Source organism: Protomyctophum parallelum (assembly GCF_964188405.1).
Source record: "Protomyctophum parallelum genome assembly, chromosome: 1".
NCBI classification, from domain to species: domain Eukaryota; kingdom Metazoa; phylum Chordata; class Actinopteri; order Myctophiformes; family Myctophidae; genus Protomyctophum; species Protomyctophum parallelum.
The window spans coordinates 28,468,661-28,481,567 of NC_139697.1; the positions used below are offsets into that span (position 1 = coordinate 28,468,661).

At 44.9% G+C, this 12,907-nt stretch overlaps 1 protein-coding gene across 2 annotated transcripts in view; it reads right to left on the reverse strand.

The window, feature by feature from the left end:
• Positions 1–9,919: 9,919 nt before the first annotated feature.
• The window catches only part of osbpl10a (oxysterol binding protein-like 10a), a 106,675-nt gene continuing 103,687 nt past the window's right edge, over positions 9,920–12,907 (reverse strand). For both annotated transcript variants that reach the window (XM_083779837.1, XM_083779836.1), the window contains exons 12-13: positions 12,507–12,660; positions 9,920–11,682 (exon numbers count right to left, since the gene is read on the reverse strand). In XM_083779837.1, the coding sequence (XP_083635963.1) occupies positions 11,638–11,682; positions 12,507–12,660 (199 nt within the window). In that variant the 3' untranslated portion in view covers positions 9,920–11,637. The remainder of the gene's footprint in view (positions 11,683–12,506; positions 12,661–12,907) is intronic.

The window sequence follows — 12,907 nt, forward strand, 5'->3', positions numbered from 1 at the left end:
GCAAACACAGTCTGACCACTACTCTGCCTGTCTGTCTGCCGCAAACACAGTCTGACCACTACTCTGCCTGTCTGTCTGCCGCAAACACAGTCTGACCACTACTCTGCCTGTCTGTCTGCCGCAAACACAGTCTGACCGCTACTCTGCCTGTCTGTCTGCCGCAAACACAGTCTGACCGCTACTCTGCCTGTCTGTCTGCCGCAAACACAGTCTGACCACTACTCTGCCTGTCTGTCTGCCGCAAACACAGTCTGACCGCTACTCTGCCGGTCTGTCTGACGCAAACACAGTCTGACCACTACTCTGCCTGTCTGTCTGCCGCAAACACAGTCTGACCGCTACTCTGCCGGTCTGTCTGACGCAAACACAGTCTGACCGCTACTCTGCCTGTCTGTCTGACACAAACACAGTCTGACCGCTACTCTGCCTGTCTGTCTGCCGCAAACACAGTCTGACTGCTATTCTGCCTGTCTGTCTGACACAAACACAGTCTGACCGCTACTCTGCCTGTCTGTCTGCCGCAAACACAGTCTGACCACTACTCTGCCTGTCTGTCTGCCGCAAACACAGTCTGACCACTACTCTGCCTGTCTGTCTGCCGCAAACACAGTCTGACCACTACTCTGCCTGTCTGTCTGCCGCAAACACAGTCTGACCACTACTCTGCCTGTCTGTCTGCCGCAAACACAGTCTGACCACTACTCTGCCTGTCTGTCTGCCGCAAACACAGTCTGACCACTACTCTGCCTGTCTGTCTGCCGCAAACACAGTCTGACCACTACTCTGCCTGTCTGTCTGCCGCAAACACAGTCTGACCACTACTCTGCCTGTCTGCCGCAAACACAGTCTGACCACTACTCTGCCTGTCTGTCTGCCGCAAACACAGTCTGACCACTACTCTGCCTGTCTGTCTGCCGCAAACACAGTCTGACCACTACTCTGCCTGTCTGTCTGCCGCAAACACAGTCTGACCACTACTCTGCCTGTCTGTCTGCCGCAAACACAGTCTGAACACTACTCTGCCTGTCTGTCTGCCTCAAACACAGTCTGACCACTACTCTGCCCGTCTGTCTGACGCAAACACAGTCTGACCACTACTCTGCCTGTCTGTCTGCCGCAAACACAGTCTGACCACTACTCTGCCTGTCTGTCTGCCGCAAACACAGTCTGACCACTACTCTGCCTGTCTGTCTGCCGCAAACACAGTCTGACCACTACTCTGCCTGTCTGTCTGCCGCAAACACAGTCTGACCACTACTCTGCCTGTCTGTCTGCCGCAAACACAGTCTGACCGCTACTCTGCCTGTCTGTCTGCCGCAAACACAGTCTGACCGCTACTCTGCCTGTCTGTCTGCCGCAAACACAGTCTGACCACTACTCTGCCTGTCTGTCTGCCGCAAACACAGTCTGACCGCTACTCTGCCGGTCTGTCTGACGCAAACATAGTCTGACCACTACTCTGCCTGTCTGTCTGCCGCAAACACAGTCTGACCGCTACTCTGCCGGTCTGTCTGACGCAAACACAGTCTGACCACTACTCTGCCTGTCTGTCTGACGCAAACACAGTCTGACCGCTACTCTGCCTGTCTGTCTGACACAAACACAGTCTGACCGCTACTCTGCCTGTCTGTCTGCCGCAAACACAGTCTGACTGCTATTCTGCCTGTCTGTCTGACACAAACACAGTCTGACCGCTACTCTGCCTGTCTGTCTGACACAAACACAGTCTGACCGCTACTCTGCCGGTCTGTCTGACGCAAACAGTCTGAACACTACTCTGCCTGTCTGTCTGACGCAAACAGTCTGAACACTATTCAGCCTGTCTGTCTGACGCAAACAGTCTGAACACTACTCTGCCTGTCTGTCTGACACAAACACAGTCTGGCCGCTACTCTGCCTGAAAAATGTGTTGGGAATTATTTCCCAATGCATGAAAGGGGACGGGACTGCGATGCTCTATTAGCGCACCTGTAGAACGAAGGGCCACTTTAATAATCTTATCATCAAAAAACGCAACCAGGGGGCCGAGCCGATTCTGGCGTGTCACCCCACGTCCGAAATGGTTGAGAAATGACAGAGTTACCGTGCGGCGGTCCCTCTACTGTACCCTCTACTGCAGGGGTCCTCAACTAGAAATGATGAAGGTCCACAAATATTTTTTTGAATAAGACCGAGGTCCGGTCCCATGCGTGGCGTCCATCGGAGAGCGGGGCTCTATGCCCGTTTAGTATGGTCAAGCCAAGCTTATACAAATCAGATCCCCTTCCACCCAACCAATAATGGGGTGCAGAGTGCAGGCCCGGAGTGGAACTCCAAATCAGGCCGGGAGTTATACGCCCTGGCAGGCCACACTGTGCACGCGTAGCGCGTGCCAGAATTTTGGGGGCCTTTGCAGCAATTTCACATGAGAAATGTATACCATCTGATGTTATTTATATTATTAACTTAAAATAATGGGTGGTCCGGGGTGGTCCGCAAAGAGGTGGTCCGCGGTCCGGTCGCGGACCGCGGTCCGCCAGTTGAGTACCCCTGCTCTACTGTATACTGTACTGTCACTGTACTGTACTGGCACACCCGAAAGCATCATATATACAGTTAATATGTGCGTGTGTGTTTGTCTGTGCGTTAGGTTGCGCACAGGTGGTGAAAAACAACCATGTTGTTTTCGTGCTCATACCCAGACACCCAAACAGCCGCAGCTACCCATGTCATGAGACATACGCTTCGTAGCATGACGGAAAACATACCGCACGGTCTGCTTCCGTATGTCCCATGCCAGTGTAACGTGTGATCTGCGTTGTGTTGTGGAATAATGAAGTTCTGGACGACTTCTCTCTTTGTTGACAGTTAAATCTGGTAAATACACAGACGTATCTGGTCAGTTTCTGTCTGTGTAACACACCCAATCCTCAGCACATCTATAACAGAATTAACAGTGTGACCAAAGCATTTTTCTTTTGTAAAGAGTTTACAGTTTAGTATGTCAAAATAATGAATTGAAAACATGTACAAAACATCACCACTTCATGTTGGTACATTTAGCATGTTTAGAACAACTAGTATTCATCACAGTATTACAGTAAACATACAGACTCTTGTTGAAAATATAGTATGCTGAGGAACACATCTTACCATGGGCATGTCTCATGTTAGACTGACACCACTCTAAACGTGGACACCAGTGTTATTCAATGAGGTGCCGCCCACTAACCAATAAGAATTGTCATTACTGATGGAGCAAGTGGAACCCACTAAACTCTGTTACACCAGCAAATGACGTCATATCATAATCATATGCTGCTAAGGGACATTGGTACATATCTTCATCATGTCATGGGACATACGCTTCGTAGCATGACGGAAAACATACCTGCACGGTCTGCTTCTGTATGTACCGTGCAAGCATATGACGTCATATCATATGCTGCTAAGGTAGCACCTGACAGATAACATAATACATCCTAATACTGGGGGGTCAAATTATGACAGGCAATTCCTGCTGTCAAAATATGATCCCCCAGTCAAAAAAAACTTTGTTTGAAATACACTCATGCTTTCCAAGGTGTAAATCAAAAGGGGGGGGGGGGGGGTAACTACCTGTCAGTGGGGAGTGTTGGCTAGGAGGAGGAGTAAGACTAAGGCTCTATACGTCCTCTCTGGGAGGGGGGGGTGGGTAACTACCTGTCAGTGGGGAGTGTTGGCTGGGAGGAGGAGTAGGACTAAGGCTCTATACGTCCTCTCTGGGAGGGGGGGGGGGGGGGGGGGGTAACTTAGCCTGGGTAAACTTACCCAGGCTAGGGGTAACTACCTGTCAGTGGGGAGTGTTGGCTAGGAGGAGGAGTAGGACTAAGGCCCTATACGTCCTCTCTGGGAGGGGGGGGGGGGGGGGGGGTAACTACCTGTCAGTGGGGAGTGTTGGCTAGGAGGAGGAGTAGGACTAAGGCCCTATACGTCCTCTCTGGGAGGGGGGGGGGGGGGGGGGGTAACTACCTGTCAGTGGGGAGTGTTGGCTAGGAGGAGGAGTAGGACTAAGGCCCTATACGTCCTCTCTGGGAGGGGGGGGGGGGGGTAACTACCTGTCAGTGGGGAGTGTTGGCTAGGAGGAGGAGTAGGACTAAGGCCCTATACGTCCTCTCTGGGGGGGGGGCAATTCCTGGGGCAATTCCTGCTGTCAAAATATGACCCCCAAGTCAAAAAACACTTTGTTTGAAATAGACACTCATGCTTTCCAAGGTGTGATTTGGGGTCCTAAGGATGAATACAAAATTAATATAAACATCTTAAAACCAAAATGTTGAATTGTGGGTTTGAGCTCACATGCCCTTTTGATGTAGGGATGAATAACCACCTGTCAGCGGGGGTAACCACCTGTCAAAGGGGAGTGGCAGATGTGACTTAAATGCCTTGGAATGTGTTCTGAGGGCAGCATTCAATTTCATTGGCCACCCTTGCTGATTGGACGCACGCGAGGGCCAATAAAATTGAATGCTGCCCTCAGAATACATTCCAAGGCATATAAGTCACATCTGCAGGGGAGTGTTGGCTGGGAGGAGGAGTGGTACTGTAGTGTTCTCAAGCAGTGTATGGGACTGTCAATTACAAACAAACAACAAAGCTAAACCACAGCCAATGATGACAGAATCAAGGTTGGAATTGATCGAATTATACTTGCATAATTCTTTGATGACTTGATGGTAAAAACTGTAAAATAATAACAATACAAACATTCAGTGTCTGTTCTAAATTGACAGCATTGCACACTGCAAGCAATTAGCAAAATCACACTGTGGCTAAACCACATACACATTGCAGTGTAATTAACAAGATGACATACACCTGCACTGCTCTGCAGACAGCAGCAAACATTGTTTAGAATTCTAAACTTCCAAATAAACATTCACAAAACATATCACAGAAAGTTACAATAACTGCACAACTTACGACATTGCATCTAAAATGCTCCCAAGTGGGTAAGATGTGTTTCAAGGCTCAAGCTCTGAGCAGGTCTGCCTTCTCTATGCTCTGCTGCATGCAAAATGGTGCTATTGGAAGTGACTCTTAAATAGTTTTCAAAATAAAAGCAGTGTACACATCTTCACAATAAAGTATTCACAAACTTTTCTACTCTAAACAGAATAATTATGTTGAATAGAATTGCCTTAAAGGCAAGACACTCCCCGTCTGACCTATGTGAGGTCACTATTAACTTGTGGAAGTCCATGACGGTTTGTACTAGTTCAGCCAAGAGTTTTAAATGTTTATTTGTATTTATTGTCTCCACCAGGCCGAAGGCATGGGGGGAGAGTATGTTTTGCACTCCGTCCGTCCGTGTGTGTGTCCGTCCGTGTGTCCGTGAGCAGCTAATCTCGGCCACCGTTAACCCGGTCGATGCCAAATTTTGCACACACACTCCCTGGATGCCAACGATGAACCTCTGCCCCAAACTTTCCAGAACGGCCTGTTATAGCGCCACCAGGAGGCCGCTTTGTGCAAAACAAGTTTTTGCACAGTACACCTACAGATTTTGTCCAAACATCACGCAAATTGGTACACAGTCTCTCTAGAGCCATTCAACGAAACCGGTCTTTCAGATTTCTCAGACTCCATCCTGATTGGTTAAGATTGGCTTCCAAAGTTCACAGGAGTGCTCAGTTTCAAACAAAATGCTGCAAATCATGAACACATCGCGTGATTTCCTTGAAATTGTGCACCCACATTCCCACTAGGCCGAGGACGAAATGCCACATGAACAATTTCAACTCAGCCTCAAGGTGGCGCTATAACTGGCCAAAAGGTGTTTTTACCTCTAACTGCACGGATCTGTGGATAACTTTGTATGCCAACTCCCTAGAGGCCAAGGAAAAACCTTTGCCTGGAATTTTTCACATCTGCTCTTTATAGCGCCACTAGGAGGCCGACATATGTAAAACACATTTTCTATTATTACTCCTTCAGATTTTATCCAAATTTCACGCAAATCGGTACACATGATCTCCATAGTCATGTGATCAAGACAGGTTTGTTTGATTTCTCATATTCCATCCTGATTGGCCACGATTGGCTCCTACAGTTTTCAGGAGTAGCCCGCTTTGTACAAATCGCCACAACTCCTCAACGCAGCGTCCGATTGCGATGAAACTGTGCACGCATATTCCCACTAGGCTGAGGAAGAAATCCTGGTGGAGACCTGTGCCCAGAAGGGCACTTTTTCTAGTTGACACTGAAGTTGCATTGGTATGTCTGTCACCTGTCTCTCCTCTGCAGTGCTGGCACTCCTCTCTAGATTGGAGGGTGCTGTAGAGGAGGAGGGGTGTTTGTTCCTGTCTGTATTATGTTTGGTCTTGTTTATGTTAGGTTCTCTAAATGAATTGGACCTGTGAAATAGTTGAGTGTTTGTATATCTTGTATTCCTTTAATGTATATAGTAATGTGGAAGAATTACTCATATAGTTAGCCGTGTGAGGAGTTAACTAATGACCACTTACTTATTTAGAGGATGGTTTGCCCTATACCTGTTTAAGACAGGATTGCTGCAGGTGGAGGCAGTTCAGTCTCACTTGAGGTAAGAGACAACAGGGGAGAACTGCCAGCCAGGGAAAAGCCTGTACCAGTTCCTGCTTGTCTCTTGGTTGTATATAGATTTTCACGTGTTTTATTGTCTCCACCAGGCCGAAGGCATGGGGGGAAGAGTATGTTTTGCACCCCAACCGTCCGTCCGTGTGTCTGTCCGTCCGTCCGTGTGTGTGTCCGTGAGCAGCTAATCTCCGGCACCGTTAACCCGGTCGATGCCAAATTTTGCAAACACACTCCCTGGATGCCAACGATGAACCTCTGCCCCAAAATTTCCAGAACGGCCTGTTATAGCGCCACCAGGAGGCCGCTTTGTGCAAAACAAGTTTTTGCACAGTACACCTACAGATTTTGTCCAAACATCGCGCAAATTGGTACACAGTCTCTCTAGTTTAAATAATAATTCAGATTGTATTAATATTAACTCTACTACATACTTTCTTATGCTTACTCAAGTAATTATTTACAAACACTCCTATCCTCCTGGTGGAGACCTGTGCCCAGAAGGGCACTTTTTCTAGTTGGAATGTTGTTTTGAACAGTATTATTTATTTTTTGTACTTTGTCACTGACTCGCACTGCACTTTCAAGGTAAATAAGCTGTGTATATCCACGGCTTCCGTGACAATTACCTAAACATGAGAGAGATGTGCCATTCACACCTCTCTCTCTCTCTCTCTCCTCACATAACCATGACCATGAAATGGAAAGCAAAATACAGCACGATATAGTTTCACATGTGGCTATGCACACGTACACCACGCATAGACTTGTTGGTGTAGGCTACTGCGCAATGGCATTTGGCCTGGCAAACACTGGTAGTGTTTTACCTACACTTGTGAGGACCTCTGCTTGGATTCATGGTGAGTGGGGCACCGACGATCTGCAAGCTCACAACGCGCTGCATGTGGACACAACACTTGGAGCTTGTAGATCCACGGATTGCCAAGCCGTGTATATATCCACGGATATCCCGTGACAATTACCTAAACATGAGAGAGATGTGCCATATATGCACACGCACAATGATTCCATTCACACCTCTCTCTCTCCTCACATGACCATGAAATGGAAAGCAAAATACAGCACGATATAGATTCACATGCGGCTATGCACACACCACGCATAGACTTGTTGGTGTAGGCTACTGCGCAATGGCATTTGGCCTGGGTCCTTATTGGTAGGTTAATGTCCACAGTTTATCTGTAGCGGTCCGCAATTAAAAAGGACAGACATTCAATAATTGCCATGGCACATTTTATTAGAACAAAAACAAAAACAAAACTAAAAACCTTTTCTTCATTCCTACTTCCTCCAACCTCTGACATGACAAATGAGGTGTTGCATAGATGATGATAACTAAGGTATTAAGAGGAGCATACATACATTGGACTGTCAACATAGTGAGCATTTATTCAGGATATCTTGTGGTCACAAGATTATTTTTTTAAATTAAAATAAAGGGAGCAGATGGGTGGTCTATTAGGATGGATACTAGAGCTATACATTTTCGAGTGGCGCAACCACTCCCTTACGGAGCTGTGTGGGTGGCTGGGTGGCTGGCTGCGGGTGGGTATGAGCACGAAAACAGCATGGTTGTTTTTCACCACCTGTGCGCAACCTAACACACACACAAACACACACACACGTATTAACTGTATATGATGCTTTCGGGTGTGCCAGTACAGTACAGTAGAGGGTACAGTAGAGGGACCCCCACATGGTAACTGTCATTTCTCTATACCGTTTTGGACGCGGGGCGGCTCGCCAGAACCGGGCCCAGGAACCCCCACACAGAGTTGCACCACTCACTTCACACAGGTGTGATTTTTAATCAACAATCAGTCTCCTGCATGTTGTTACTTTCTTTTATGCAGTGTCACTGAGCAGTTAGGGTTGTATTGAGGGTTTTCTGTTTCACTTTTTTCTTTTTCATTAAAGAAAAAAAAGTGTATTGGTCCAATTGTATAACGATTTACAACCTGTTCTTAATACAAAACAAATTCAAATCAGTATCCTGTTTCATTGGAAACAGAAAAGTGTTCAATCGTGTTGGCTAAGGCCAGTGTTATGATTTGTGGTACAGTAGATTACCAGTGTTGTCTTTCAACTTTACAACTTGATGTGTGTTGTTATGTGTAATTACCATGTTACAGCAAAGTCTTGCTGCCACTGAGGAAAATATAGCTGATTGCCTCAACAAGGAACAGGAACATAATCCTACCATTGATTGATCTGACTGAAGAATGGAACTGGTTATGTATGATATAATGTATGCACTTTATTCATGCATGATTCAGTGCTGAGCAGTTACTGTGTTTGGAGTTGGGTTTAATTTCGATTTCAAAGCAGTTCGGCTTATTCTACATTCCAGCAGGCTAGATACTTCAAGGTGTATTGCTGCCAACTACATCCCATAGAATGAACTGCATATTATGTCTTACATAATTTGGATGGAATGGCTTTCATTGTTTCAAATAATTCAACCGATCCCAGTCAACAATCTTTTTTGTTTCTTTAACATAGAAAATACACCTTAATCTTGGCCGATTGTTCAGCACTACTATTCATATCATCGTGGCAATCGTACACTAGTGGCTCTCAAGCCAAACTGTATTTGGCCATAGACTGCCATCTAAAAAAAGAGTTTGTGCCAGGGACCACCAGATGAGAAGATTTGTGTGAAATTATTCATTATAAATAATGGTTAAAGTGGTTAAAATGATTGCAATGCTATATTAACACATTTAGCTGGGGGTCCCCCGAACCACTGCCCTACAGGGATTTATTAGCAGCAGGATGTGAATGCAGTAGCTGCCTAATTAGTAATTACACCAAACCGTAAAGAGAGACACACACATAGGGAACCCCCAACTTAAGTTCAATTTATACTCCATTGCACAACACACAGCGTTGTTGGCTTTAAGATCAGTCCATGTCAGCAAGCGACATATCATGCAACAGAGTATAAATTAGACAATAGCTACTGTAATTACACCTACTGTAATGCCTGATCTGAGGAAGAGTAATACGTGTGCAGTAATGGAAACCAGAGGCATATGCCATCACTTTAGATAAACGCGAGTGGCAGACGTGACAGAATGGCACAGTGAACAGCACAACAGCTACTGCTGTAGAGTTTAGGATATAGAAAATATATACTAGATGCAACCAGGTACATTCATAATACAACCAGATTTAAATATTACTTTTAATTTTCTTCATATGAAAGGATTAAGGGAAAATGGCACCCATATATATATATATATGATATATATATATATATATATATATATATATATATATATATAATTCCTTTTATTTTTTTATTTTTTTTTAAGAATCTAAACTTGTTACTCTTATGTATGGAGAGAAAAAAAGATTGTCTAATTAAGTGGTGTCCCATAATCTACTTTGCAAGAACCAAGATAATCTACTTTTGGAATGAAACGCATTGATATTGAACAACTTCACATCTGCTAACTTGTTATACTGTGTAACAACAACACAAGACAACAGCATCATGTACTTCTGACCATTTCATGGATGCAGCTCATTTATGCTCCCTTTTAGGTACAAAAACCCTGGTCCGTTACGATGTAGCCTAACCCTGGTCTGTTACGATGTAGCCTAACCTTGGTCCGTTACGATGTAGCCTAACCCTGGTTCATTACGATGTAGCCTAACCCTGGTCCATTACGATGTAGCCTAACCCTGGACCGTTACGATGTAGCCTAACCGTCCACATACTTCCCTGCCTCCTTTACGTTGGCATGGATCTCCAGAGCTGTAGCCTGAGCTAACATGTTAGTTTTCTGGTCTAGAGGGGCGGGTCGCGGCTCAGATTTCCTCCAGGCTTTCAATTTTTGCACCAACAAAAATGAAAGCCTGGTACCGAGGCTACCAGAGCTGCACCTATGCATTATTTTCTTGGCGATTATTCTATTGGTTCCTTTTTCGATTAATTTAATAACCGAGAAGCACATTTTGTAATATATTTATTTTAATATATCAACGAACCGAATTACAACTAACAGTTTTATATTTCGTCGCACAACAATGCTGTAAACAAATAGTGACTATCTGATCTACAAACTCACAACGCATCACGGTGCAACTTGTGAGCTTTTCAATAGCTTTGAGACTTGCTCAAAATAGGGATTGACTATTAATCAATAATTTTATTGAATTATCTATTAGCAATTGTTTTTTATAATCTACTAATTTGATTAGTTAAATTAACTGTTGCAGCCCTAAATACATTCAATCGAAGGCAGTTCAGAGTCAATAACAAACATGGCGATGGTGGAGGAGGTCGAAGAGGTTGTATGTACTGTTAAGAAAGAGGTAAAAGCAAAGGGAGTGTTGTCTGTGAGGCCATTAAAACATTGCAACATGTGGACAGAGGATGATTTTCACTAGTTGAAAGAAAGTCTTTGTCATGTCTTGCTTGAACTACATCTAGACTGTGGGTCTAAAAATGCCCTCAGATTTTCCGGTAGCACCGCTTAGTGTACTGTCTGTCCAAAATAGCAAGAGTTTGGCCGCCCCTATATCTGCAAAACGTGCACAAATACGGACGGAATTAACTCAGAGTACTGACAGGGCTCTGCATAATTTGAGCATAAATGAGCCGCTTAATTATACTTAGGCGAACAATCCTTGAGACGGGGGTCGTTGGAGCGAAAGATTTGTACGACAAAGTATAATACTGTGTGACCTGATTGATCACTACCAAAAATAAACTGTTTGAAAACAAGTTGTAAGAAATGGGGAAACACCGGTGTCATAACTGTGCATGTGCAAAAAAGGCCTTGGCAAGGTGAAAAATAGAAAAACTCTACTTGTATAGTAATACTATTATAGAAAATGTATATTTGTCCCAATAACCCCCCTAAATCTTTTCTTTACAGTGGAGGCGCTCTTTGGCACATTGTTCCTCACGGTGGATCTCTGGTGTCAGAGTCTATAGCGCTGATCTGAGGTCTGTGGATTAGGGCCTCCTCTGCTCAGTCCTTGGGTCCTGGGGTACGTTCCCATCAGACCAGTGTGCTCAGTGTCCATGGGTCAGGGAGTCTTCCACAGTGGGTTGTTATACATCCAGACCTCTCCCTTTAACAAACAGAAGGGAGCAGATACATGGCTTGTGTTTTGATTATCCTGCAAAACGCACAACAAACGCATCACAGAATGGTTCAGCCCACTGTATAGCCTACTTGAGTACTGCCGGCCATGGTATGAAATCTTGAACACTTGAAATAGGTAATCCAACACAGTTCTATTTTGGGCATATGTTTATAGGCAGAAATAGCCTAGGCCCATTACATTGTATGTATGATTAATTTATATACTTCTTACAATGACATCTTGCAGCAAAGATAGCAGATCTACAAGCTCACAATGAATCACGATGCAATAAGTTATGAGCTTATAGATTGGCTATTTCCGTCAAACGACAGTGTCAGGCTGTCAAGGGGTTCATGTATTTCAAAGCACAGACTGGTTAGAAAGATCTAGCCGAAATACCTCCCTAGGGAAAAGATCCATTTATGAGTATTTTAAGGTGAGTTTATCACCTGAAAGCCAAAATAGAATGAATAAATAAATAGCAAATCTTGTAACTAATTACTATAAAAATCAAACAAACTGGTGCACTTTAGAAATATCCAGTAGTACACCATGAGTCATAGTCAATGAACTAAACATTAAAATTGACATCGTGTTTCATTTGGGAACACAGATTTTGGAATGAACGTGCATTTGCATATGTTGATATCCCAATGTTGCCGTCAAGGAAAATAACACTTGATATTGTACATGGTAAAATGTTGCCATAATTAATGACGGCGTACTATAACAAGCGAAAGACCTATTCATGCATTCTTTCTGTTTGTATTACTGGCACTGCATTTGCTGTAGTTTGTGAGGTACTGTACCTCTTTGGTGAAGTATTTGGGCATCCAGGGTGAGTTGTCCTTCGCTCTCTGCCTCTCCTCTGCTCTTTGGCGTTCCTCCAGGTGATGTTTGTGCTCAGTGGCGTCGTCAATGTTCCCCTCCTTCAGGGACTTGGTGACGTGCTGCCATAGCCGCCTGCACACACACACACACACACACACACACACACACACACACACACACACACACACACACACACACACACACACACACACACACACACACACACACACACACACACACACACACACACACACACACACACACACACACACACACACACACACACACACACACACACACACACACACACACACACACACACACACACACACACGGCCAATCGACAACAGACCTTGGGCACGATCTGACATTGATACAG